This window comes from Leucopleurus acutus (assembly GCF_964270905.1).
Source record: "Leucopleurus acutus genome assembly, chromosome: 14".
Lineage (NCBI taxonomy): Eukaryota > Metazoa > Chordata > Mammalia > Artiodactyla > Delphinidae > Leucopleurus > Leucopleurus acutus.
The window spans coordinates 4,537,649-4,564,691 of NC_139156.1; the positions used below are offsets into that span (position 1 = coordinate 4,537,649).

A 27,043-nucleotide genomic window follows, 5' to 3' on the forward strand; every position below is an offset into this window, starting at 1 on the left:
ATTACTCAAATGTGAGAGTGCTGTCAATTACCAAAGAGAAAGGCAGCAGGTGTGCACCACACAGGAACTCCTGTTAATCTCTGGTTGGGCACATGCCGCAGGGTGAGAGTGAGATGTGAGTCTGTTTCTCTCTCATTTACACTGGTCACCGAGTTTCTGTCATAGAGGGGACAGTGTGCTACACTCAAGATGCTTCCTGTTGCTAAAGAATTGATGTTTCCCGTGTAACATGGACCCTTAGCGCACTAAGTATAACCCATATTATTGCATCGGTGGTCCAGCAGATGAAACAGCCGTTTCTCACGTTTGATGAAAAAAATGTGTGTGTTCAGCTCACTGAGACCTGGCTGGCAGCCTAAGGAATGTTTTTCTTTTATCCGATCCCCATAGACCCTTACCACTGCCTATGCATGACCCCCCTCTGTGTCACCCAAAAACATTGTTCTTAATTGTGTGTGGTTCATGTCAGGCAGATTTATGGCCACGTAGGCAGCCTCGTATCCTGAGATGGATGGGAGGCTGGTTTATTGGCTCTTAAATACCTCGTGAGGCTAAAACACCACATTGGCGCACGGTGCACAGAATCTACTCATCATGCATGTTTTAATTTCTTATAGGACAGAATGTGTCCCCCGGGACTCAAGATGCACCGAAAGAGCTGTCTGATCAAAGTTCTGCAAGCCCTGCCTTAAGACGCCAGAGTATTAAAATTAAAATAGATGAAAGTATTACGAAAACTCCCAGGAACGTGTATAAAACAGCAGGTGCTGAGATGGAAACTCCAGTGTCTGAGGCAATGACACCAAAGACAACATCAAGTGCAAAGAAGTTGAGAAGGTCCATGGAGCTCAGAAGCTCACAGGCACCAGGTGTAGAGTGTAAAAACGAAGGCCCAAAACCTGACGCTCTTGAGAACGTCTTGGGAAGATGTCTGAGGAAAGCACCACAGCCAGAGCAGAAGCTGGAGGGAGACGCGAAGGAGAGCGAAGCGCGGACAGAGCACATGGGGTCAAAAGGGAATTCCAAACACACGGTAGCCGTGAGGGGACCAAGGAGAGCCTCAGAGCTGAGGTGTGAGGTAGCAGCAGACCTGACCGCCCTCGGGAGCTTGCAGGAGACACAGCCTGAGGAAGACCAGCTGGACATCCCAAGTCTCCTACAGACCCCAGCTCATGCCAAGGAAGCAGTGGATGCAGAGAACAGAGCCACAAAAATGCTCTGTAAATCTCCCAGATCAGGAACAGTTGGCACGCCCACCAGGACAAACACACAGCTCAAGACACCTGCCTGGAAAGCGGATGTAGAAGATGCCTCAGCCCTCGGAAAACTCACACAGACACCTGGGAAAACTATGCCCAGGCACAGAGAACCAGGTGATGATAAAAGCATCAAATTGTTTCAGGAAACTCCAAAGCAGAAACTGGACCCTGCAGAAAATGTAGCTGGAAGTAAGAGGCGGCCAAGGACACCCAAGGGAAAGGGCCCACCCCTGGAAGACCTGGCTGGCTTCAAAGAGCTCTTCCAAACCCCACACCATGCCAAGGAACCCATGATTGATGACAAAACCCCCAAAATGCTCTGCCAATCTCCACAACTAGAACCAGTCAACACACCAAGTAGAAAGGGACGTCTCAAGACACCTTCCCAGAAAGTGGATGTACAGGAAGACGTCTCAGCTCTCAGGAAGCCTCGACAAACACCAGGGGAAACCACACACTCACACAGAGAACCAGAGGGTGCTGACAGAGGCATTGCAGTGTCTCGGGAAGCTCCAGAAGAAAAACTGGACCCTGCAGAAAATGTAACTGGAAGCAAGAGGCAGCCAGGGACACCCAAGGAAAAGGCCCCGCCCCTGGAAGACCTGGCTGGCTTCAAAGAGCTCTTCCAAACCCCAGATCATGCAAAGCAACCAATGACTGATGACACACCTACCACAATACCCTATAAATCTCCACCAGCAGAAGCAGTCAACATGCCAACAAGTAGCAAGAGATGCCTCCAGACACTTTCCCAGGAAGTGGATGTGCAGGAAAATGTCTCGGCTCTCAGGAAGCCCACACACTCACACAGAGAACCAGAGGGTGGTGACGGAGGCATTGCAGTGTCTCAGGAAGCTCCAGGAGGAAAGCTGGGCCCTGCAGAAAATGTAATTGGAAGCAAGAGGCGGCTAAGGACACCCAAGGAAAAGGCCCCACCCCTGGAAGACCTGGTTGGCTTCAAAGAGCTCTTCCAAACACCAAATCACACAGTGGAACCAATGAGTGCTGACAAAATCTTCAAAATGCTCTGCCAGTCTCCACAACTAGAACCAATCAACACACCAAGTAGAAAGGGACGTCTCAAGACACCTTCCCAGAAAGTGGCTGTGCAGGAAGATGTCTCAGCTCTCAGGAAGCCCACACACTCACACAGAGAACCAGAGGGTGGTGACGGAGGCATTGTGGTGTCTCAGGAAGCTCCAGGAGAAAAACTCAACCCTGTAAAAGATGTAACTGGAAGCAAGAGGCAGCCAAGGACACCCAAGGAAAAGGCCTCACCCCTGGAAGACTTGGCTGGCTTCAAAGAGCTCTTCCAAACCCCACATCAAGCCAAGGAACCAGTGACTGAGGGCAGAACCCCCAAAATGCTCTGCCGATCTCCACCACCAGAGCCAGTTGTCACATCAACCAGCATGACCAGACGTCTCAAGACACCTTCCCAGAAAGTGGCTGTGCAGGAAGACCTCTCAGCTCTCAGGAAGGCCACACACTCACACAGAGAACCAGAGGGTGGTGACGGAGGCATTGCGGTGTCTCAGGAAGCTCCAGAAGAAAGTCTGGACCCTGCAGAAAATGTAATTGGAAGCAAGAGGCGGCTAAGGACACCCAAGGAAAAGGCCCCACCCCTGGAAGACCTGGCTGGCTTCAAAGAGCTCTTCCAAACCCCAGATCATGCCAAGGAACCAAGGGCTGTTGTCAAAACTCCCCAAACACTCTGCATGTCCTCCCAACCACAGCTAATTGTCACACCTACCAATAGGAAGAGATGGCTCAAGACACCTCTGGGGAAAGCAGATGTAGAGACAGAGCTCTCAGCATGCAGAATGGCACAGACACCAGGGGAAACTGGGCACTCAGAGGGAGAACCAGTAGATGATGATAAAAGCATCAAATTGTTTCAGGAAACTCCACATCAGAAACTGGACTCATCAGAAAATGTAAATGGAAGTAAGAGGCGGCCAAGGACACCCAAGGGAAAGGCCCCACCGCTGGAAGACCTGGCTGGCCTCAAAGAGCTCTTCCAAACCCCAGATCATGCCAAGGAACCAACGACTGATGACAGACCCACCAACATACCTCATCAATCTCCACAACCAGAACCAGCCAACACACCAAGTAGAAAGGGACGTCTCAAGACACCTTCCCAGAAAGTGGATGTGCAGGAAGACGTCTCAGCTCTCAGGAAGCCTCAACAAGCACCAGGGGAAACCACACACTCACACAGAGAACCAGAGGGTGCTGCCAGAGGCATTGCAGTGTCTCGGGAAGCTCCAGCAGAGAAACTGGACCCTGCAGAAAATGTAACTAGAAGCAAGAAGCGGCCGAGAACACCAAGGAAAACGGCCCCACCCCTGGAAGACCTGGCTGGCTTCAAAGAGCTCTTCCAAACCCCACATCAAGCCAAGGAACCAATGACTGAGGACAGAACCCCCAAAATGCTCTGCCGATCTCCACCACCAGAACCAGTTGTCACATCAACCAGCATGACCAGACGTCTCAAGACACCTTCCCAGAGAGTGGCTGTGCAGGAAGACCTCTCAGCTCTCAGGAAGGCCACACACTCACACAGAGAACCAGAGGGTGTTGACGGAGGCATTGCGGTGTCTCAGGAAGCTCCAGAAGAAAGTCTGGACCCTGCAGAAAATGTAATTGGAAGCAAGAGGCGACTAAGGACACCCAAGGAAAAGGCCCCACCCCTGGAAGACCTGGCTGGCTTCAAAGAGCTCTTCCAAACCCCAGATCATGCAGAGGAACAAATGACTAATGAGAAAACCACCACAATGCCCTATACATCTCCAGCAGTAGAACCAGTCACCAGGCGAACAGGTAGAAAGAGACGATTCAAGTCACCACCAGGGAAAGTGGATGCAGAAGAGCTCTCAGCGCCCAGGAAGCCCACACAGACACCAGGGGGAGCCAGGCATTCAGGCAGAGAACGAGCGGATGGTGATAAAAGCATCAAATTATCTAAAGAAACTCCAAAGCAGAAACTAGACTCAGCAGAAAATATAAACGGAAGCAAGAGGCCGCCAAGGACACCCAAGGAAAAGGCCCAATGTCTAGAAGACCTGGCTGGCTTCAAAGAGCTCTTCCAAACCCCAGATCATGCAGAGGAAAAAATGACTAATGAGAAAACCACCACAATACCCTATAAATCCCCAGCAGTAGAACCGGTCACCAGGCGAACAGGTAGAAAGAGACGATTCAAGTCACCACCAGGGAAAGAGGATGCAGAAGAGCCCTCAGCGCCCAGGAAGCCCACACAGACACCAGGGGACACGCAGAGAGAGCCTGTATGTGATGGAAAAGACAGCAAGGCGTTTAAGGAAACTTCAAGGCAGAGACTCAACCCTGCAGAAAATGTAATTGGCATCAAGCGTCGGCTAAGAACATTGAAGGAAAAGACCCAACCCGTGGAAGACTCGTGCAGTTTCAAAGAGCTCTTCCAAAAGCCAGGTCAGGCCAAAGAACCGGTGAGTGACGTTAAAATCACTGCAGTGCCCTGCCAGTCTCCGCCAGCCGCACCAGTCGCCAGGCCAGCAAGTAGGAGGAGACGGCTCAAGTCACCACTGGGAGAAGCAGCCCTAGAAGAGCTCTCAGTACTCAGAGAGCCCATCCCAACAGCAGGGGAAACCATGCACGGAGAACCAGTAGGTGATGAGAACAATATCACAGTGTTTAAGGAAACTTCAAGGCAGAACCCGCACTCAGCAGGAAATGTAATTTGTGTCAAGAGTCGGCGAAGAACATTTAAGGAAAAATCCCAACCCCTGGAAGATCCGGCCAGTTTCCAAGAGCTCTTCCAAAAGCCAGATCAGGCCAGTGAACTGGGAAACGATGCTTCTGCAGTTAAGAGAGCCCCAAAGCAAACAGCGGACAGAAGAAGACCTGTAGAAATATCCCGAAGAGTCCTCAGGGCCCCTAAAGTAAGGTTCATGGGAGACCTTGTGGGCAGCAGAGACCCTGTACAATCACCAGGTGAGAGCTGCATCTCCCCGTCCCCCAAGAGCAAACTGGGAGAAGATGTAAGGGTTGTGGGCAGGAAGAGGCTATGCCCCACGATGGCTGCACAGGACCCTGAGGAAGAGAAGCCCCTCCAGAAGAAGCAGAGGACAGCCCCCAGGGAGAGACGGGAGCCCCCCAAATCCTCGGGAGTGAAGAAGAGAAGTCTGAGGATTTTGGCACAAAGGACTAAACCTGTGGGAAACCTGCCCAACAATGACGTGAAAACTAAAGCTACGGATCCACAAGGAGAAGACACTCAAAATAAGGTAATGGGTGGTGTGATGTCATCATGTGATGTAATCGTACCATGTCATCTTGGGTGGATGCTCTCCATTCTGGTATAACGTTCGCTATAAATTGTACATAACACAAATGTATGTGTGGGTACCCTTTCCCCACGGGGTCTGCATTCAACACAGTGAGTAACTGCAGACCTTCGTAAAGCATCCTTTGGGGATTTCTAGAGAGAGTAGGCTAATTTGGGAAAATAACTGGTCAAAATTATTATTACACATTTTGCCAAGAACTTCTCGGGAAGTGACTGAGTTGTGTTCATCTTCAAAGGTGTGGAACTTTGTGCCGAGAAAAAGTGGGCAATTCAGTCCTGCCTTGTTTCAGACACCGAGACCTGGAGTGCTGGGTAGAAGTAGTATCTGCATCAGTATTGAAACAATTAGAACAATTTACACGGGGCGTGTGTCTTGGGAAGACCTTAACTGTCAGGGTTGTCAGATAGAGAAGCTTGTAAATTCGATTCCAGAAATTGAGATTTTCCTGTCCTGCTCTATCAATGATTGTTAAAGGATTAGGAATTCATTTACTACCTGAATAATGGGGCATTCTCCTGGAATACCCTTTTAACGCTTGTTATAATCAGACTGACGTATATGACATTCAGACATTGTGATTGGAATTTATACTGAATTCCTTACTTATGGTTTATCAGTAGAAATGGTGATTCCTCCATTGGAACAAAGTGACAGTCACTCCCTTGACTCGATTAGATTACTGGCATCTTAGAAAATGAACCAATGGAAAATTTTCCAATTAATCCCCCTTTGAGTTCACTTTCGAATGATTTTCTCCATGTGGAGTTTTAAGATTTGTATTCCTCATTCTTGACGTTTTGGGGATGTCTTTTGAATTTTTTTAGGGAATGTCCCTGCGTACCAGGCGCCCCACTAAAACGAATATAGAGGAGCAAAGACCTGGGTCTCTTATATCAGCAGGAAAGATGAAAATAAAGAGAAGTGAAAAGAAGTCCATGGAGACCTCCCAAGAGATGAAGCTACAAAGTCCAGAAGATGCAGCCGAGAATCCTACCTCTGGGGGCAAAGTTCAAGACAGAAGGAGGCCCTTGAGATCTGGGAAGCAGAATCAGAAGGCTTTGCCTGACGCAACAGAGGAGACAGCAAGGCAGGAAAGGGTGGAAATCCCCGTGAAGAAGCAGGAAGAGAAAGAAGTAACGGAATATTCAGACTTCAAGGGTTTGAGATCCAGGAAGATTACTCTCCGCCCTCGAGGAAACACTTCGGAGAGTGGATCCGAGCAGAGAGTAACCCGGGGTGCCAGGAGATGTGCCAATAGCCTCCAAAAGGCAAGTGATTTCCTGTTTCTCTTTTTTTAAGTGCATAGAATGTTTCACTATGATTTTTGCCCCATGTTGCTAGAGCAGACACAACACATGATATGTAATAACACGCCACCAGCTCCCGGTTGGACTAATGTAAGAGGCATGAATCTAAGCCACAGTTTGTGTCTCTATATTCAGGTGTATCTGGCTTGGGAATTCCACTTTGAAAAGTAAATTCACATTATAAAGTCGTCATTCAGGAAAAGCAAGGGATGGGACTTCCCTGGCGGTCCAGGGGTTAAGACTCCGAGCTTCCACTGCAGGGGGCTCAGGTTCAGTCGCTGGTCAGGGAACTAAGATCCTGCTTGCCGTGGCCAAAAACTTTTTAAAAAAGGAAGGAAAAGGGATTTATCCAGTTAGTATTTTCTGACTGCTCGTTGCGTACCCTGTATTAAGATTCCAGGCAGCTGTCTTCAGTCCCTGGTTAGAGATTGAATGAAACTTCCGGAGGGGTAACGCCTGATTTCGAAGGCGTCCCTTTGGAAAGCTGGGATGAAGAGCAGGTGGAGGTGTGTTTAGGTGGGTAGCACTGTTCAGAGCTCCCACCCGGGAGGCAGTCTGGTGTCCTTTGTCCCGTCCCAAACGTGCTCTCCGCTGACACTCACGTAGCATTGAGGGGTGGTCCCCTTCAAACACCTCAGTTGTTTAGAAGACCCAAAAGATTTTGGTCTGAGAAGAAAACCAGGCCGAAACCTTTTGGGTCTTCTGGTTTTTAATTTGTTTCACATCTGGTCAAGTTGAGATTTTTAAGAACCTCATTTTTTATTTGTAATAAAAGTTTACAGCTTGATTTTTTTCAAAACAGTCAACCAACTGCAAGCACCTGTTAATAAAGGTCTTAAATAATTGTCTTTGTGTATAAAAGAAAAAAAATATTTCAGCCTGATTATACCTTTGAATTCACTTTTTCTGAATGGTACTTATGAAAATTAGTGAAAATGTATGTATTTGTGTGGAAATTTTCTTTCTCCTTTTATGATGTATGAACTTAAAAATAGCTTACAAACCTTTCTATCAAAGGACACAGTATTTAACTTTAAAAAATTAAATAGTAAAAACAGTTTAAGGCAACTTTCACAGGCTCTATCTTAAAGTTTATTTCCAACCTCAAGATTAATTTTCTAGGACTAAAGGCCTGCATCACACCTAGAAAGGATCGGGGTTTTTGCACAGTCGGTTACAAAAATTGTTCTTTTAAATTACTTAAGAGTTATACTTTTGTTCCCAAACAGGAAAATGACAATGTGGGTGTCAAGAAAATAAGAACCAGAAGTCATCGCGACAGTGAAGATACATAGCCAAGAAGCTTAAAAGGGAAAAACATGTAATGAATTTAGTTTAGCGATAAGTTGTAGTACAATATTTGCCGTACATTTTATAGTGAATTCTGTAAATAATGCTATCTGGAAGGGAGGGCAGGTTTAAGGGAAGAAAGCTTGGAATTTTCTGACTCTGAATAGTTTATTCAAAACCTCCATGTGGAGGTTATGAAGGAGACTGCTGGGTCTCCTAAACTGAAAAAAATTTAAAGCTTGGGTGGGTGGGGGGCAGGGGCGGGGGGGGCGGTTTGCCAAGGTGTGACCTTCAACTTGGCGAGATGAAGCCCTGGAGTTTGTGACTTCCACGGTCAGCCCCCATTGGCCGTGGGCTCAGGCACTTGCCATGCTGTGTTGTAAATGTTTCCGTGTGTGTCTGTGTCCTTCATGTACATACCTCCTCCATCCAAATGTGAAAGGCGGGGCTTCTGTCCTGCACCCCCAACACCAGGCAGGCATTCTGGAAATATGAATGAGTGGCTATAGGAAGAGAAAAATGAAAGTTACAAGGTGTACCTTTACACTGGGGAGACCTTGGGTCCAGGCACTAGGGCTGTGGGTCATCTGCACAGGACTGTCCTCTCCTTGGTGTCCTGACCACTTAAGGGAATAAGTGTGTGATGTGGAGGACAGTTTGCGATGCCATTTTCAGGGTAACGAGACTTTGAGGAATGACGGGTAGCTTGCCTTTTCCACGTTGAGCATCTTTGTCTAAACTAGGACTGCTTTCATCTGAGAAGTCATCGCCCCACTCAATCTTAGGGCCATCGGCCAGGGTGCCCCTCAATTCCAAACTGTAGCACCCCTCTGAGCTTTCATGTCATCTGCATATCCTGAGCTTTCTGCAAATCTGCTCTCACCTGTTTTCTCTGACCACACCTGTTGGCCTGTCTTAGTCCCCAGCAGGTCACCTTGGACGGAGCAACACAAACCCGAACGTTTCCCCCAAGAGAGTGGCCATCTGACAGCCACAGAGCATGAGGCTCTTCCCCCACCATTTCTGAGTCACTTAACATGGGAGCCCATGGCTCCTACATCTCGTTTCAAGCCTGGACTTCCGTCTTTCTTCAGTTTCAGAGCCTCCGTCACACTGCTGTTCCGCTTTGTCCTCCTGTCCCTTTGTGTTCCCTAAATCAGAAATGAGCACACCTTCCCTCCAGTCACCTGTCCTCCCCATTCACCTACCTTGCCAGGTGGAGGTAAGGATGGAAGATAAGAAAAGGTCGCTGTCCCCTAGAGTGTGAACTGTAACATTGGTGCCCCTGTCTGTCGACTCTTGTAACCCCCGTGTCTGGCATGGATCCAGGTCCACATAACAATAAATGTTTGCTGAACGAATGCATGAATCCAGGCGTGTCTGCTGAGTCAGTGGTATTTGCTTTTGCTATTTTGGCTGCTATAATACAGTTTTAGACAGTGTTGTCTGAAATCTTAAGGGAGGGTGAGCGACAGATGGAGGTAGGAGGGTTGAGGATGAAGCAGGGAGGGGACATTCAAAGAGCTGGGCCAGGAAGAGGGGTGGGATGCTGGTGAGCAGAAGGGAGAGTATTTTAGGAAACGCAACCCTCATTAGAAAAGGCACTCTATTTGAAGGTGTGAGTCACACATGTGTCATTTAGGTAGGCAAGATTCAAGAAATTGTAAAACAGGAATTTTCTACGATTAAGTTGTTCTGCCAACACTTCACATTTAGTAATAATTATGAACCTTACATATAGAAAAATTTCAATTAGCTGTATGCCTGGGGAATGGGATAAAAATTAATTAGAAAGCTCTTAGGGTTCAATTCTAACCAAAACTCTCACTGAAATATATCAGCATATTTTCTCGCCTTCGTAAGTACAGTATTTCAAGAGCATAAGAGTGGTTTTATTTTATAGGGCTGTAGGTGCTGGATTAGAAAAGGTCATTCAAACAAGTGTTTAAAAGAGCACATGTCCCCAGGACACGTCCTTTATTTCGCATCCTTGAGGGTGAAGGGTCAGAAATATTAACCACTAATATTTAGCCAGGCTAACTGTGTGTTTGAGAACGGGGTGCAAGAGATAAATACCTACTCGCTGTGTGGTTTGGTACCTTCTCTGAGCCTCAGATTCCAAGTGAGTAACATCCCTCTCATGGAAAGTTCTCAGTAAATGGAAGCTATTCTTTTTTTTTTTTAACATCTTTATTGGAGTATAAATTGCTTTACAATGTTGTGTTAGTTTCTGCCGTATAACAAAAAATATGGAACGCTTCACGCATTTGCGTGTCATCCTTGCGCAGGGGCCGTGCTAATCGTCTCTGTATTGTTCCGGTTTTTGTATATGTGCTGCCGAAGCGAGCACAATGGAAGCTGTTTTTACTTTTTCATCTCCAAGCTTTTCCGTGATACGGCTGCCACAATCTCTCCTTGACTTCTTTGCTCCAGTTCTGTACCAGCCAACTTTTGTCTTTCTTAGTTAAACCCCTCCACACCCCCCACACACATAGACCTGCACACATATACACATGCATATACATAAACATACATGGGTCCACACCCCTTCCTACACACGTATATACATGCATACACATTCATGCGTTTATACGCACATACACATGCAGATGAACACACACTCACGCACACACACTCGCACACTCACACGCGCACACACTCACGCACGCACACACACGCTCACACTCGCACTCACACACTCGCACACACTCACACACTCGCGCACACGCTCACACACGCACACTCACACACACGCTCACACACGCTCACACACGCACACGCCCTGCTCTCTTCTCTTCTCGGACTTTCCCCACCTCCTGCTCCACAAGATGGTCCCCTTCAGCCCCGAGCTCAGCTCCAGTGAGACTCCCTCGGAGAAGCCTCGTTCAACGCCATCCCCATTTCCCAGGCTGGGTGAGTCCCCCGTTTTGTATCCTGGGGTCTTGGTGTGCATCCTCGTGGGACGTAGGGCAGTGAAAACTAGACGCCCCCCTCTAGGACAAAGCTTTGTCCATCCAGGAGGGCAGACCATGGATGGACAAGTCTCGATACCCTGGTGACCCTGTGCAGGAGGTGTCTGGGATGAAATGATCTTAAAACCCATGATATTTTTTTATTAAAGGGAGGGAAGGGAAAGAAAACCAAACCAAAGCAAGACAGTGAGTGGCAGACGGGGTGGGTCGGCGTGGGCTCTTTGGCCTGTCTGCATTTCCCCAGCTCTGACGTGGCCGGACAGTTGCTTCCCCTCCTGGCCAGCAGGCCCACTTTGGTCCTGCAGGAACGGCCCTTGTATTCGGGGAAGGGGACTCCCACAACCCTGGCTCTGTCCTATTCGTCTGGACAGAAGTGGGCAGTCCAAGGACAGGGATTTGGTCAGGGCCGCAGAGTCAGCAAACGAAGATGCATGTTGCCCTGAGGTTGGCCGTCCTAACGTGAGTAGATCCTGGGAGTGAACTTGCGGGCAAGTCAGGGGGTGGGAGCCCGTGGTGGGTCGGTTTGTTCCCAGGAAGAAGTCTGTCAGGGGCAGAGAAAGGCTTTTGGGTGTCCAGGTGTCAAGTTCATTACTATCTGGAGGGGCTGAGGCAGGAAGGAAGGGCCATCCTGAGTCCTAAACACAGTCAAGATGGAGGAATTCAGGCCCCGGCAGATGGGCGCGCTGGGTGGAGGTGTCCGGGTTGTCGTGGAAAGTACATCGTAAATGTCAACTCCATAGTCACGTCCAGCTACTGAACTGAAAACGGCGTTAAGACACTGTGGCTGGGATCTGCCCATCTGCTGGGCTTTCTAGACGATTCCTCTAGAAGAGCTGGTGGGATCATCTTTCCAGATACAGATGCGATGCTCCAGCCACAGCCCGAGGGACCCTGATTCTGGTGCCGTGCAGACCCCCAGGCCTCGGGCCGTCTCCTGGACATGGCTGCAGTCTCCCCTCTCCTGCTACAGAGCGCCACGCTGACACATGGATGTCATCAACATTGCTCTTCACAGAGGAACAAAAAGTGCCCAGGACTTGTTCACATGAAGCCCCTCCTGGCGTCTACACGGTGATTCCACAGGCATGAATGTTTGGTTTGATGCGTTTATTGGGTGCCGCCATGCAAGGGCCACAGAGGGCCCTGCTGCCAGGTGGAATCACCCCCACACCCAGCAACCCTGTCGACAGGCTGGTAAGTCCCAAAGCTTCCTGGACAAGGGACGTTAGATAGCCATCAAGGACAGTCTTTTATAAAGCATCGAAGGGAAATATTTATAACATGAATAACAAAGGGTTAGTCTCCACGTTTTACGTCCATCAGAGTAGCTCTATGCCAGGAATGCCAAGCAGCCTTTAGACAGGATGCGGAAGCTGTGTATGTGCTGACATGGCCCGACCCTAAGGCGGGACAAAGGGGCAATTTACACAACTGGCCGCAGGTAGTGCATTTTGTCGTTCTAAGATACCAGGTTTTTACACATTAACCTCTCGACATCAGGATGCATCTCAAAACTGACGGTGTCTTGCAAGAAATAATTGGCAGTGTTTGCTTTCTCAGCAAAACAAAGTGGGTTTGGCAATTCTCTCATCCTGGACTTGATGATATACCGGGAGTCCGGCTCTGTTGTTTTTATAAACAAACAAGCAAGAGGCCGTGTGTTTATGTAACTGTACAGGTTTAAGTCTGTGGATAGCCGTCTGGAAGGATGTACCCCAAAGTTACCAATGCACTGAGGTGGAGAGGAGGAACCGAGTGAAAGGCCAAGTTCGTGCACACTCTTTCTGTTTGCTTTGAACTTGTACAACAAACGCATCTCCCTGTGTCGCCAGGGTGACACCGTCCTTTGAGACCAGGGGCTGGCACCGCTGGAGAAAACCTCCAACTTGGGCCGGGGGTAGTGGCGGGGCAAGGCTCCAGGGTCCCGTCCTTCGGGAGGGCGATTCGGGGAGGCCCTCGGGCATCACTGCAGAGTCGAGTCCCAGGGGGTGGGGGTTCTTTGTGCTGCCCCTCCCGCCCTGTTCCCTCACTCGCACGTGCTGGGGTCTCCTCCCCATTAGCTACCTGCGCCCACGGGCTTGATTCAGGCCTTCTTTCGGGGACATCCAACAACAGAAACCTTGGATGTAGGGGTCAGAGCGGGGGCAGGGTGTTGGTCTGCTAAGGCCGTCCTAACAAAGTGCCACAAACCAGGTGGTTCAAACAACCCAATCCTATTGTCTCCAGTCCTGCAGGCACGAAGGCCAAGTCAAGGTTGCTTCCTTCCGAGGCTGTGAAAGAGAAGCCACTCCCTGGTCCCCGGCAGCCTCCGGGCTTCCTAGTTTGCGGAAGCATCACTCCAAAGCCTGCCTTCTTTTCACATGTTCTTCTCCCTGTGCGTGTGTCTCTGGGTCCAAGTTCCCTCTTCTCATAAAGGCGCCCTCACACTGGAGTAGAATGGACCCACCCTAATGGCCCACCCGACTCCTAGGCCCTCATCCTAATTAATCACATCTGTAACAAATATAACAAGGCTTATAAAATTTATTAAATAAATACAACCAAGAATAAAAAGCAGATGTTTAGATTTCCACATTAGGCCCAGAATATCTAAAAGGGGAAGCTGGGGTGTGAGCTGGGGAAGGGCGGGAAAGCTGAAAAAGAGAGCTGGGATCACCAGAGACACAAGGTGTGTAAAGGGAGGCCTAACAGGTGTTTAGGTTTTAGGAGGAGAAGCGACATTAGAAGGGCTCTCTGACCCCATCTGGCTGTGGACTTTGAGCATGTGGTCACCTTCCTCATAGATGCTGGGAAACCACTGCTCAGGGCTCGGAGCCCTGTTTGGACCGGAGGAGGGACGTGGGCCTCTGCAGGGCCGCTTGTGACTAGTGACCCACACACCCTCAGGACTTCTGAAGGCCGGCCCACTGGCCATCATGCCCACTCCTGCCCGGGGGACTGTTTCTCTACCATGTCTGAGCTAAATTTTACAAGTCCTAAAATTGTCTGCGTAAATCAATGCTTCCCTCCTAATGAATGTCTTGTCTAAAAGGATTTAAGGCAGAGGAACGAGATAAGGAGATTTCAGTGAAGAAAGAGACGCAGGCTGGAGTCAAAGTAAAGATTTATCCTCGCATCAGAATGTTTTGGATGTTGCAATTTGCATATACACAGAATTCAGCAGCATTCACTGGCATCATAATCAGTGCAAGATCAAGTGATAAATGGAATAAAAGAAAAAATGAAACCGGAATACATACATATATTATCAAGATTGCACATAAATTAACACAAACACAACAGAAGTATCAGTAATCACACATTTTAAAAAATAACATGGGCGTGACTCCAAATGCTGAAACAGAGGTGTCAGGCTCGTTTTAAAAAGTTTTAAAAAACACATAAAAATACCTTTTAAAACACTGGTATGCATTCTTCATTCGTAGAGCACATGGAGAGAAACAGTAAAGTGAGTCACACAGTGACTGATAAAAGCAAGGAGATCAGAATGGTCGTCTTCTAATCGCTATTTGGCGTTTGAATGTAGCCGCATGCAACGGAGAAAACTGGCAAAGAAAAATGACTTTACCAGCCTGGCGCCGTTTTGTTATGTACAATGGACTTTCTTTCACCGAAGGGGAGGAAGAGTCAAACTATCCCAGCGAGACAGAGAGGACAGGAGTCCCGGAGCGCCCACCAAGGCTGTCTGGACCGGGACCGGGGCCGAGGCCAGGAGGCTGCAGCTACTGGGAGGCAAGAACTGCCCCAAAGGCGGAGGGGGTCCTGCAACCCAGGGACAGTGGCTTCCGCTCTGTTCTCAGAACCATGAGGGCGGAACCGCAGCAGACAAGGGGGATGCACAAGGGGGCAGAAGAACATACAAACGGGGCGCTTCCCCGAGAAGGTCTACCTTAATCTCAAGGCAAGAGATGCCAGTAAGACCATTGAAGGGCCTGAAGGATTCTCACTAAAGGCTCCTAAATTTGGACCCCAATCCAGGCGTCTCGACCCCTATATGTCGCCTTCACCACAAACACCGGCTCTGTTTCTAGGCTTTGGTGCTCAGTTTTCTCTCCTCCCCTTTAGTCAAGAAGGGCTTCGGGCTTGGGACTTTAACAATGAAAACAAACAGGGCCACCAGGTGCATCTCGCAAAGCTCCCTCCATTTTCTCTTCGACCCAAATGCATAATCATTGTACCCAGAAGGGTGAGGGACGCATTCAGCTGTGTGTGGAGCTCAGGGCTGCAGGCTGGTGGCCATGGCAGCGTTCACAAAGTTGTGCTTTTGTCCGTCCAGCTGGGCACCTCATCTGACCCTTGGGTGGGGCTCGGAGGAGTGGCAGAAGCTTGATTACCGGCGGGCTTGTTATTAGGACGTAACTTACCCTGGGTTACCTTTGTGCAATCAGTTACCAGTGGAAATATCAAATAAAGGCCTTCACATTCACATCTCTTTTAAAAAGCAAAAAGTGTACCCAAAAATGCACATGTTAAATGTTTTCAGATGTCTTTTTTTTATATTGTGCTCATCGGCTAGGTACCTAACAGCCACAGACAGATCACTGCCATTAAATCAAACCTTTTTACATTCATCCCTTCTCTTTTTTTTGCCCCATAAGCCAATCCTGTCTGGCAGTGAGATCATTATTATCCAGTGTCAGAGGTCTCACTAGTAACCATTCAAAAATAAATTAGCCTTTAGATTAAGGATTTCTCTTTTTCTTTTATTAAATATCGAGGAGTGGGACTTTAAAAAAAACTGTATAAATCTAGATTTTAAGATTTCTTTTCTTACAAACAGTCTTAGCATTTACAAGAGATTTTTAAATACCAAAATGCTTCTCAGAAAGTTTAAAGCATAATTGCTTGTGGCTGCCCAACTGTTTCTACCAGGCGGGAGCCCCTTGCTTCCATGCGTGTCAGATGCTCTATCTGACCTTTTGGAATGGAAGTGGTTTTTTGTCATGCCTTGAGGCACAGCTCACGACAAGCAGGGCAGAATGGCGGGGGCCGGGGGGCAGGGGGGAGTGAGAAGTGCAGTGGGTGTGATTCTCAGACAGACAGACAGCAAGCAGCGCCCAGCGCCGTGGGACTGAAACTCTGATAACTGGTTTTGCCGGACCCAAGGCCCGTGCGAACTGGACCACTGGCCTTTACATCTTTCTCATCTGACCAAGATGGCACGACACAGCCTTGAATAAATGCATTTTTAAGTATTACTATATAGTCACTGACTACTCCAGTGTGTTTTAGACTTGGACTCAGGTTGTAAAGTCTTCTTTGATCTTTAAAATGTAAAGATGAACCACGTGGGTTGAGACTGAGGACTACAGAATTCCCTATTTACACTGTATCTTCACAAACAGTTTGCTTTCACAAAACTGCCACTGGGGGGGCTTCCCTGGTGGCGCAGTGGTTGAGAGTCCGCCTGCCGATGCAGGGGACACGCGTTCGTGCCTTGGTCCGGGAAGCTCCCACATGTGCTCCGTGGCGGGAGGGGCCGCGGCAGTGAGAGGCCCGCGTACCGCAAAAAAAAACAAAAAAACAAAAACATCCTGCCACTGCTCAGGGCTGTAAAATCAGTGTCAGGAAAATGTATTTTCCACCGATTTCTGAGTCCTCGACTGTTTTCTAAGGAAGTTGTGGTTAGTATCTTGCATAAATAAACACACTTGTCATATTAAGATTTTTAACATTTAGAGGTGCTGACTGTGTGAAATGAAATGATATGAATCTAATGAAAAATTAAAATATTTTTACTGATATTAGCAGAAATATATATTTTATGGAATATTATTTGACCTTAATACATTATTCCAGTTTTTAAAAGGGGTATTTAAGATTTAATAACTTTACAGCAGGTGGCCTTTAAGCATAACAAAATATATACAAAGAAATTAGGAGGATATTAATGTCAACTATGAAATAAATTAACATGATTTTTACAAAATATACTGACCATTAAATTAAAAAATATTTTAAGGCAGGAATTTTCATTTGAAATTAGCATAATCAGAAAATATATCAATAAAATCTTGTACCACTTTGTAGCAGAATTCATACTGTTCCTGAAAAAGAAAAACAAGAACACATTAAAATAATATGAAAAAAAATTTGCCTAATTTAATTAGGAGAAACTTTAAAGAGAAGACATAAAAAAGTCTGACCAGTGACTGAAATACTGTATATCCTACTGCGTATCAGCTTCTGTTATATAATTTAGTTTCTAGGCACATGAACATTTCCAAATAAAGCTGTTTTTCTACATAGAAAATGTCAATGTTCAGTTTCAACTTTAGCTTAGTGTATTTTGGACAGTCTGAGTGAGAGATCTTTAGTTTTCATATTTAAACTTAAAAATAACCACTTGTGAACTGAAAAAAAATGAGCATACTTAACATCAAACTTCAGAGTGTAATGAAAATAATCTATAGAAGTTAAATAAGACAGAAATATAGATTATTTTTAAGCCTAAATTTATACTATAAAAGGGCATTGCTTTATATCAATTTTACTAGAATTTAAAAGAAAACTGTGTTGCATATGTATAAGGCTGCTAACTTATTGGAACACTTGGACATCACCTGACTCCAGACCCCCCAGTGGCTCTTTGAGGTGGTGAGACTAGAGCCAGATGGCGGGTTAACAGGGGACCAGAAAGCGGATTGTGTGACACGGCCCCTAACGGGCACTCAAAAGAGGAAATGAAAGAGCTGGGGAAAATGGCCACCACAGGGCTTTCTTAGTGAGCCTACCGTGTGCCTCGGAAAACCATGCGTGCACAATGGTAGGCAGGCAGGTTCAAGTAACAACAGCTACCCTAAAAGGGTCTGGTTCCTTGCAGACCCTGGTCATTTGCTGGCCCAGTGAACATGGGAGCTGGGGAAGCAGGGGGACCAAGGGCGGTTCCTCACCCCCCTCCCTCTTCTTTCCCAACACCTTGGGTTCAGCCTCTTCTCTAAATTCCCATTGAACAAAAATCTACAGGCTTTTGGGTTAGAAGAGGCCAAACATTAGCCTGTCTGGCCGTTCTGGAGTCTCAGTCCAGCCATCATGGGAAGGAGCTGGGCTTTCCAGGGGAAGAAAAGATGAGGCAGAAAACTGCTGTCCTGGGGTTGCAGGGAGGTTGTCAGGAGAGCCAAGAATGGTGGGGGTCCTCCCTTCCAGCTACTAAGATTCCCACCCGATCACCCAGCCCCCGGACGGGAGAGGAAAGGAAAATGCCTGAGTCGGGACCCAGTTAGCACAGAGAATGAGTGCGCCGGGCCGGGAGGGCAAGTGCTAAAAGAAGAAGCCTTGGGGAAAACGACGGGTTATAACAGCCTTTGAAACGGACCTTGCCGTTGCAGAACAATCACCAAATTTGGTGAAGAGGCATCGCTTCTGAAAACCAGCAAGCGTGTGTTTTCACCACGAAATGAAAGAGAACGTGAGAAGGAACTGTGCATTGCACGGACTCCTTAAGTAAGCCCCCTGGGCAGTGTCTGGAGGCTGAGTGAGATCCAGCCAAGGAACAGAGTCCACACGAACAGTGGAAGATCGACTACAAGAATCAGGACTGGAAACGTCAGTGCTATTTTTGAACTTGGTACGTATTTAAATGCACATTGGAATCTGGAGGAACAGTTCACTCTGACATAACGGTTGCTATCATCTGTGCCTCTGTCCAAGGGGTCCTATCATCTGAAGTCATGTGTGTGCCCCTCCTCACGTGTCCTGCCCGGGGGACAGACCCCAGCCAGACGCAAGGGAAGAAGAGGGTCTGTAGAGCTTTACTGTGAGCTGACTGGAACCTTCAGCTCTTTTTCTTGGAACCTTTACCTCCCTCCTTCCCCATGGACTTGAACTCCTTCAATGAAGCTACAGCAAATTCAACATGAGACCATTCTCGATCCCTCTGGAAACGGTTTCTTACCAGGGTTTGCACCATATGTGGCCTCTGAAGTCGTAAGCTCTTCACAGCTTGGAATACGTCTAAAAGTCCCTCAGCCTTGACCCGTTCCAGAATGTTGCTGAGTGCTATGAAAGTCCCTGTGCGCCCAGCTCCAGCACTGCAGAGAAAACGTGCTGGATGAGATACTCAGATGCACCCACGGGCACGAGAATCCCACAGCCTCCGCCAAGCCCTACACGTCAGTACTGGAATGACTGGAGCTTGGATTTTTAATGATCATTTATAGGTAGCTTAGCTTTGGACTAAGAGTCAGCAAACATAAAATTCCTAAAACACTTGCCTAATTACAACATGAGTTGAATCAGGACCGGTTACAAGTTTTTAAGCTGGTGGAACCATTTCCCTTCTTCCTTGTGTAGACCAGACCTAATGGAGGCGGGCTTGGCTGGCCTCTTCCAGGGAGCCCTCTGGGGATGCACGGCTGCCCTCTGGGCCCTGGAATCCCACCTGTGGGCTGACTCTACGGCTGCTCTCCCTGGGTCTGCCTTCCCACAGGTGGGATGACCTTGTGGGTCTCCTTCACCTTTGCATCCCTGGTGCCCAACACGTGTTAAGCTCAGTCTGGGTTTGCAGAGGTGGAACAAAAAGGAACTCAAAACGACATCTACAAAGGCACCAGGGACTGGAAACCGAGGCGTGTGCTCTCCCTGCTGGCCAGGCCGGAAGTGCGCCAGGCGGGTCCCAGACAAGGAAAGAGGCCCAAACCCTCCACGCTGGGTGTTATTAGCTACAAGGCAAAGTGGGTCGGTGCCAATGGCAGTCGCCAAAACGTGGGAGTCACACGTGCAGACAAAGGAACAGAAGTGCAGCCTTGGAGGCAAATCAGCAGCCCCGAGATCCAACTCCCCAAACGCGAGGAAGAGCTTTGCAAGGGCGGTCAAGGCCCCTGCCAGCAGGGGGGCCTGGCCCAGCAAAAAGGTGAGCTGGCAGGTGTCTAGGTTCAGCCGGTTCACCCTCTACCCTCGTGATGCCGTCTTTCAAAGTCTCTTCTGGGGGCGTCCAGCTGTGTCCAGGGGTCCCCCTAGTGTGTCCCTCTGCCCTTGGGCCTAACTCGGGAGCCGGGCTGAGAGGGAGGGCGTGGAGCGGTGGGCCCTCCGTTATGGACCCCGGCCTGGACATCCGTGAGAAGCTCAGAAGAGCCTCCTGCTGTGCTGGGTGGGCGCACCAGCCAGAGTCAGACGGCCTTTCAAAACGAAGACGACTCAAGTTCAGGGTTTGTCGGAGCGGTGCTTGGCAATTTTTTTTTTTCCCCGACAACTTAAAAAGCACAAAGAAGTGCGTGTTTGAGGCATTTCCTGACTCCTTCTGCCCAAATGCTTCTGCGTGTTATGGTAAGATGACACCTACGCATTTGCGTTATGTGACGTGCGTAAGGGAAGGGCAAGGATACCGTCCAGGCAAATGATGCTACTGGGAGCAGTGAACCGGGCGTGGGGTCTGTGTCCGCCCCACCAGCAGGGCTGCCCGGGCCCCCAGGGGCCGCTCACCTGCAGTGCACGGTGATGGGGTGATCGCCCGTCTGCTGCTGCTGCTTCTGCACGGCCGCAATGAGGTCGATCATGCCTTTGCCCTCGGCGGGGATCCCGATCTCCGGCCAGCCGTGGAAGTGGAACTGTCGCACGACCCGGGTCTGCTCCTCCTGGCGGGCCAGGGGCTGCCAGGCGGGAAGGGCGCCTCAGTGCTGCCCCACCGCAGGCTCCCCTGCCCTCCCGGGGACTCGGGCCACGGTGTCTGGCGGCCAGCAGAGTTCCCATGTGGCTGGCCTCCCGGTCAGGGTGGTTGTAGGCCATGGCCACCCTAAAGCAGAAGGCCAGCAGTGCCTCCTTCTGGGTGGGGACAGGACACTCAGAGGATGCGCCTCTGAGTCCCCAGGGCCCCCCAGACCCCTCTACGGGATCCTCGGCAGTTTTGCTGGAGCTAACAGGAATCATCCCTTTTTTTAAGAGGCCAGGACCCTACACGTCCCTTCAAGGCTGGAGATGAGGAGTTTCTGAGTCAAGCGTTCCTGGGTCGTTCTGCGACCCGCGTGGAGGAGAACAAGTCTTTGGGCAAAGCTGGGTTTCACTGTTCTGACCGCCTTGAGCTCAGAATCAAATCCCATAGGTGGGTCATCTTACCCACAGTTGACACACAGCGTCCCCATTCTTGCCAGGGAGCAGTGCCCAAGACCCGGTGGGGAGGGGGGATGGCAGAGAGCCCCAGAGACGCCTCTGTGGATTCATCCACTCATTCTTCCTGCTCTCGGCCACGGTCTTTGCTCCTGGGGAGCGGGTGGCAGCGGGATGCCTCTCGGAATTGGCCTCTTTGCCCCACCATCCCCGTGCTCCAGCAAGGAGGCAGGGGACCACGAGGTCAAATCTTATGGGAGATCGGCCACTTGATAACACAGCTCATACTGTCCTCACTGGCCGTCGATACTAATCTAACTTGGGGCTCCGGAAAAGCCTGAAGGAGCAGGACACTCTGGCACAATGACAAGCAGACCCCGAGTGATGTCCACAAGAGATTAAAGGGCTTGGGCAACAATACCTGATTGAAAGTGACCAGGAAGTCTCGTATACTGATGGCTTCAGAAAGGGTGTCGCTCTTTATTTCGATCGTTATTTCTCCATGAGTCACTGAGCCCTCTGTTGGCCAATACTGGCAGCATTTATCCTTGGGGGATAACATAAAAAGAATTTGCTGCTAGCAGTTTTGACGATCTGGTGCAGAATTGCTCTCAAAGCATTTAACGTATTTCGTCTGACCACGAAAATAACATATGAACACGAATGTGAATGCTACCAGTGCCTGTTGACCGAGGGAACAGAGCAGAGTCCAGAAACAGACATGCGTGTATTCGCAACTTTGATACAGAACAGAAGTGACATGACACAGAGGAGAGACTAGTCAGTAAATGGAGCTGGGAAATCAGTTCTCCGTATGGGAAAAGGGAACTGGATCCCTGACTCACACCCTACCTGGGCTGATACGAATGCCCCAGCCCCTCCTGGAGTTGGGCAGCGTAGAACTTGCCCTACCATATACGGTAGCCTTGAACCTTGATAAAAACAAACCAAGACAGGGTCAGACTCAACGTCAAAAACAAAACTGTGAAAGCCTTAGAAGAAGAAAATACCTTTTCATTTTGGGGGACAGATTTAACAAACAAGAGCCCCAAAGAGCAAACCAACCATGATACAGCAGATTGCAACATCAGATTATAATCAAATTAACTCTGCTTCATCCAAAAATATCAAGAGAATGAAAAGACAGACCATCAGCTGGGATGAGATATTTGCAATACGTAAAACCAACAAGGGATCCGTACCAAGAATACGTAAAGAAATCCTATAAATCAATAAGAAAAGGGCAAACCACCCACTAAAAAAATGAGTGAAAGGCATGAACAGGCACTTTGCACAAGACGAAACATGTCCTCTATAAATATGCATAGTGATTCCTGACCTCACAGGGATCAGAGAGGTGCAAATCAAGGACACAAAGAGATGATGTTTATACCTATTTAATTAACAAAAATGAGGACATCAGACAACCCTAGGGATGTCGATGAATGATATTCCCCACTGACCACTATGGAAACCACAACCACTTTGGAAAGCCATTAGGAAATGTCTTGCAAATTCAAACTTTCACACACACTCTCCAGTGCAGCATTTTGCCTCTTTGGAACCTACTCTTCCTTGTGCACCATGAGACACGTACAAGAAAGTACCCGCAGCACTGTTTGTAAAACAGCAGAATGGAATCAACCCAAATGCCCATGACAGGAGAAGGGGCAAAGTCAATGGATGCAGGATGTACAGTTTGTGTTGTGGAGTATAAGGAAATAATGATGAATGAGCCATAGTTATAGGCAGCAACATAGGAGAATATCAAATGCATAATTCTGAGTGGAAAAACCAACTCAACTTTCTTTTTTTTTTTTGCGGTACGCAGGCCTCTCACCGTTGTGGCCTCTCCCGTTGCGGAGCTCAGGCTCCAGACGCGCAGGCTCAGCGGCCATGGCTCACGGGCCCAGCCGCTCCGTGGCATGTGGGATCTTCCCGGACCGGGGCACGAACCCGTGTCCCCTGCATAGGCAGGCAGACTCTCAACCACTGCGCCAACAGGGAAGCCCCCAAGTCAACTTTTGAATAAAGTTCAAAAGCAGACAAAACTAAACAGTTGTTTCTTTAGGAATACACACACGTGATATCAAAAGATTTTTTAAAAAAGCTAAGAACACATCTCCTAGGGTGGCTTTAATTGAAAAGATAATGATAAGTGTTGATGAGGATGGCGAGAAAATGGAACCCTTGTGCATTGTTGGTGGGAATGCAACACGGGGCAGCTGCTCGGAAAGCAGTCTGGCAGTTCCTCCAAATGTTAAGTGATATGAGTTTGCAATATAGTCATGATATGGCCCAGCAATTCTGCCCCTAGGTATCTATCTAAGAGAAATTAAAAGTTAACATTCATGTAAAAACCTGTCCATGAACGTTCAAAACATTATTCATAATAGCCCAAGTGAAAACAACGCAAATATCCATCAACTAATGAATGAATAAACAAAATGTGGTATATTTATACAATAAAAAGTAAAAAAGAGCGGGGAACTGATTCACGGATGAACCCTGACGACATTTACGCTAAGTGGAAGAGCTCAATCACAGAAGACGTGTATGATTCCACTTATACGAAATGTCCAGAAGACGCAAATCCATGGAGTCAGAAAGTAGATTTGTCGCTGCAGGGACTACAGGGAGGAAGTGGGTAAGTGATTTTTTTGTGGGTATGGGGTTTCTTTTTGGGGTGATGAAAATGATCTGGAATTAGTGATGCTGCACAACTCTGAATATACTAGAAACCACTGAATTGTATCCTTTAGAAAGATGAATTGTATGGTATGTGAATTATATCCCAACCAAACTGGTTTTAAAAAGCAAAGAAATCAAAAAACACAAATTCAGGACAGTGGTTACCTCTTGGGAGAATCTGGAAAAATGTACATTATTGGCAAAAGTTTGGTTTTTCAGCTGGATGGTGGGTTTGTGACTGTTTATTACGTTATTAAATAAAAACAAGAAGGCCAGGGCTACCCTGGTGGCGCAGTGGTTGAGAGTCCGCCTGCCGATGCGGGGGACGTGGGTTCGTGCCCCGGTCCAGGAAGATCCCACATGCCGTGGAGCGGTTGGGCCCGTGAGCCATGGCCGCTGAGCCTGCGTGTTCGGAGCCTGTGTTCCGCAACGGGAGAGGCCGCAACAGTGAGAGGCCCGCATACCGAAAAAAAACCCCAAAAAACAAAAAACACAAAACAAGAAGGCCATGCATGGATCTTTGGGAAAAAAGAAATGTTTAACTCATTCAGTTTTACCAGAACTATACTAATTAGGTACATATATCAATACCTATGTCTTTCTGTTCAAAAAAAAAGTGAATAAATGTCTTTTTCTTCAACAGGTTGTGACCAAATTTGTATTTGTGGCAAACACAAGATGGCAGAATTTCAAGCCAGGTTAAATAAAATGTAGGCTAAGAATAAAGCCAGTGGGTAGTTACGATTAACTTGTGGTGGGCGTGGTGATGAAATAAAACCTTTTCCATTTCCAGCCTCTCCCCCTCCTCAGTGGTTGTGGCCTGGCCTCACAGACGACAGCGGGTGAGACATTCACAAGGGACAGGTAGTCACATCAGGTGGGCTGCACCTGGTGTGTGTTAACGGCCCCACAGGTGGGCTGGGCGGCGCCCTGACCTGCTCTCTCTCCTGGACCTCGGTCAGCATCACGATCGTATGGCACTCCCGCTCCCAGACCATCCTCCAGAAGTCCTCCACTGTGTGCGCCAGGGGCCCCTGGGTGGCGATGAAGTAGTCCTTCTGCCGGTAGCCCTTCAAATGGGAGCAGAGGTTAAAGTCCGACTTCCTTCCAACCCATTTCCACCGTGGGACATGTGAGTATAGGACAGCCCAGGGCCGGATGAGGGACAGTATTCTCCAGACTTCCAGGGCCTGAGCCAATCCAGCTGGCACACGCTCAGAAAACAGGTCGAGATGCCCAAGCTAGACAGCCCCCCTTCAGCCCCAGGTCACCTCTGAATGGGTATCATGAACCCCTTGCTTGGGCTGGCTTTGATTCTAACATGTCTGGATGTGTCACAGCTAAGTTAGCATCGCAGTGGGGCAGCGAGCCTGGGCATGGAGTTAGAGGAAGTGGGTTCAAGTCCCAGGTCCTCCCCTCGGGCCCAAGTGACCCCTGGCACAGCATTCTCATCTGCAAACAAAAACCCTTGCACGGACTTGGCTGCTGTGCTCTCTCCTGCCCATTCATCAGCTAACTCTGCTATGCACGAAGCAGCCTAAGACTGGGCCTGAACACAATCGTGCTGTCCACGCACAGCACATGCGAGAGAAAGCGCGTACAAGCACGGATAGCAGGTGGTGTGCAACAGAGAGGGAAAAGGGAAGTCACTATGTATTAAAAGCAGAATGGAGGGCTTCCCTGGTGGCGCAGTGGTTAAGAATCTGCCTGCCAATGCAGGGGACACGGGTTCGAGCCCTGGGCCGGGAAGATCCCACGTGCCGTGGAGCAACTAAGCCCGTGCGCCACAACTACCGAGCCTGCGCTCTAGAGCCCGCGAGCCACAACTACCGAAGCCCATGCACCTAGAGCCCATGCTCCGCAACAAGAGAAGCCACTGCAATGAGAAGCCCGCGCACCGCAATGAAGAGTAGCCCCCACTCACCGCAACTAGAGAACGCCCGCGTGCAGCAATGAAGACCCAACACAGCCAAAAATAAATAAATAAATTAAAAAAAAAAAGCAGAATGGAAAAATAGCAAATTATTTAGCAGCACACCTACATCCTCTATTTCCAAAGTTCCTTATTCATTTTCTTTAAGCAAGTGTCTGCTAATGAAATGGTTTCGATTTCTGTGGGCGTGTCCATCCTTTCTGATTGTGAAAGCAAGTTGATCAAGAGTCTCTGTGATTACAGATGAAGAGAGCATGCGTCCTCTCCAGGCACACAAGCAGGGCCGGGCCGCTGCACTTACGTCTATAAAGGACGCGTTGATGTAATCCGTGTACTCCTGGCCCCTTTTCATGGAAAGGATGACGCGGTTGAAGTCATCTGCAAAGCAGTGTGTCCCCTGGGTCAGAACCAACCCCATCCTGCCTTGCAAACTTGAACATGCTGCTAGGAGCTTCCGCGACATAAAACTTATGGATAAAATCACTAAAAAAAAGTCAACTCAAAGGAAGGTTTACTTTCTAAAATAGGTTAATTCAAGTGGCCCAGGAAGCTGTGTTTTACCAGGGAAGTTCTAAAGTAATCCACTTATCGTTCTCATTTGTCATAATTGAGGTAATTCCTACCAAAACGTAAGCATTAAAGTAAATTTAAAGAGTAAAAGGAGTGTGGCCAGGCAGGCAGCCCGGGGTAGCCGGCCCGCGACATCACAGCCGCAAAGACCGGACTTTCTCAGCCCACACACTGCCTGCCTGGGCAGGTCCACGTGAGACCCGCTCCTGCCCGCGCTTGAGCCCGGGCGGGGAGGTGGAGGGGACGTCTGGATGAGGCGTCCTCTTCCCCTCAAGGTGGGTGCCCTCCCCTTCCCCCCAGGTTCCTCTGATGCTCCCGCAGGCCCCCAGACCCCGGGCAGCCCAGTGCCCGATGCCACCCTGCCCATGGTTCGCCCGTCCCCAGGCCCCTTCCTGGAAGGTCTCAGCTGAGTTTGGTCCTGCTACACATCCTGGGCCAGGACCCCTGCTCTGTGTACGAGGGGCTCCACGCCTCTGCCCAGGCTCGGGGTAGAACTGGATGACATGCAGAAGCAGGAGGCAGAGTCAGGCCAGAATCTCACCGCTTCCAGGAAGTCCTCCCTCTCCTGCCTCCAAGTCCAGGTCACAAGCTGCCCGCCTGACACCCACAGGACTGTCTGGGTCACTCGTGCCTTCCCCACACTTGA

At 48.8% G+C, this 27,043-nt stretch overlaps 2 protein-coding genes across 2 annotated transcripts in view; one reads left to right on the forward strand and one right to left on the reverse strand.

Annotated features, from left to right (window-relative positions):
- Positions 1–92: 92 nt before the first annotated feature.
- On the forward strand, positions 93–8,195 carry MKI67 (marker of proliferation Ki-67; the record flags this gene model as incomplete). The annotated part of the gene is made up of 4 exons (XM_082854437.1): positions 93–115; positions 694–5,530; positions 6,418–6,861; positions 8,130–8,195. 4 exons carry the CDS (start codon positions 93–95, stop codon positions 8,193–8,195), a joined length of 5,370 nt encoding a protein of 1,789 aa, XP_082710563.1.
- An 8,811-nt stretch (positions 8,196–17,006) lies between these two features.
- Positions 17,007–27,043, reverse strand: part of PTPRE (protein tyrosine phosphatase receptor type E) — a 96,720-nt gene continuing 86,683 nt past the window's right edge. The window contains exons 15-20 of the mRNA XM_082854103.1: positions 26,129–26,205; positions 24,830–24,964; positions 21,625–21,750; positions 20,583–20,749; positions 19,057–19,192; positions 17,007–17,209 (exon numbers count right to left, since the gene is read on the reverse strand). Of these exons, the coding sequence (XP_082710229.1) occupies positions 17,135–17,209; positions 19,057–19,192; positions 20,583–20,749; positions 21,625–21,750; positions 24,830–24,964; positions 26,129–26,205 (716 nt within the window). The 3' untranslated portion in view covers positions 17,007–17,134. The remainder of the gene's footprint in view (positions 17,210–19,056; positions 19,193–20,582; positions 20,750–21,624; positions 21,751–24,829; positions 24,965–26,128; positions 26,206–27,043) is intronic.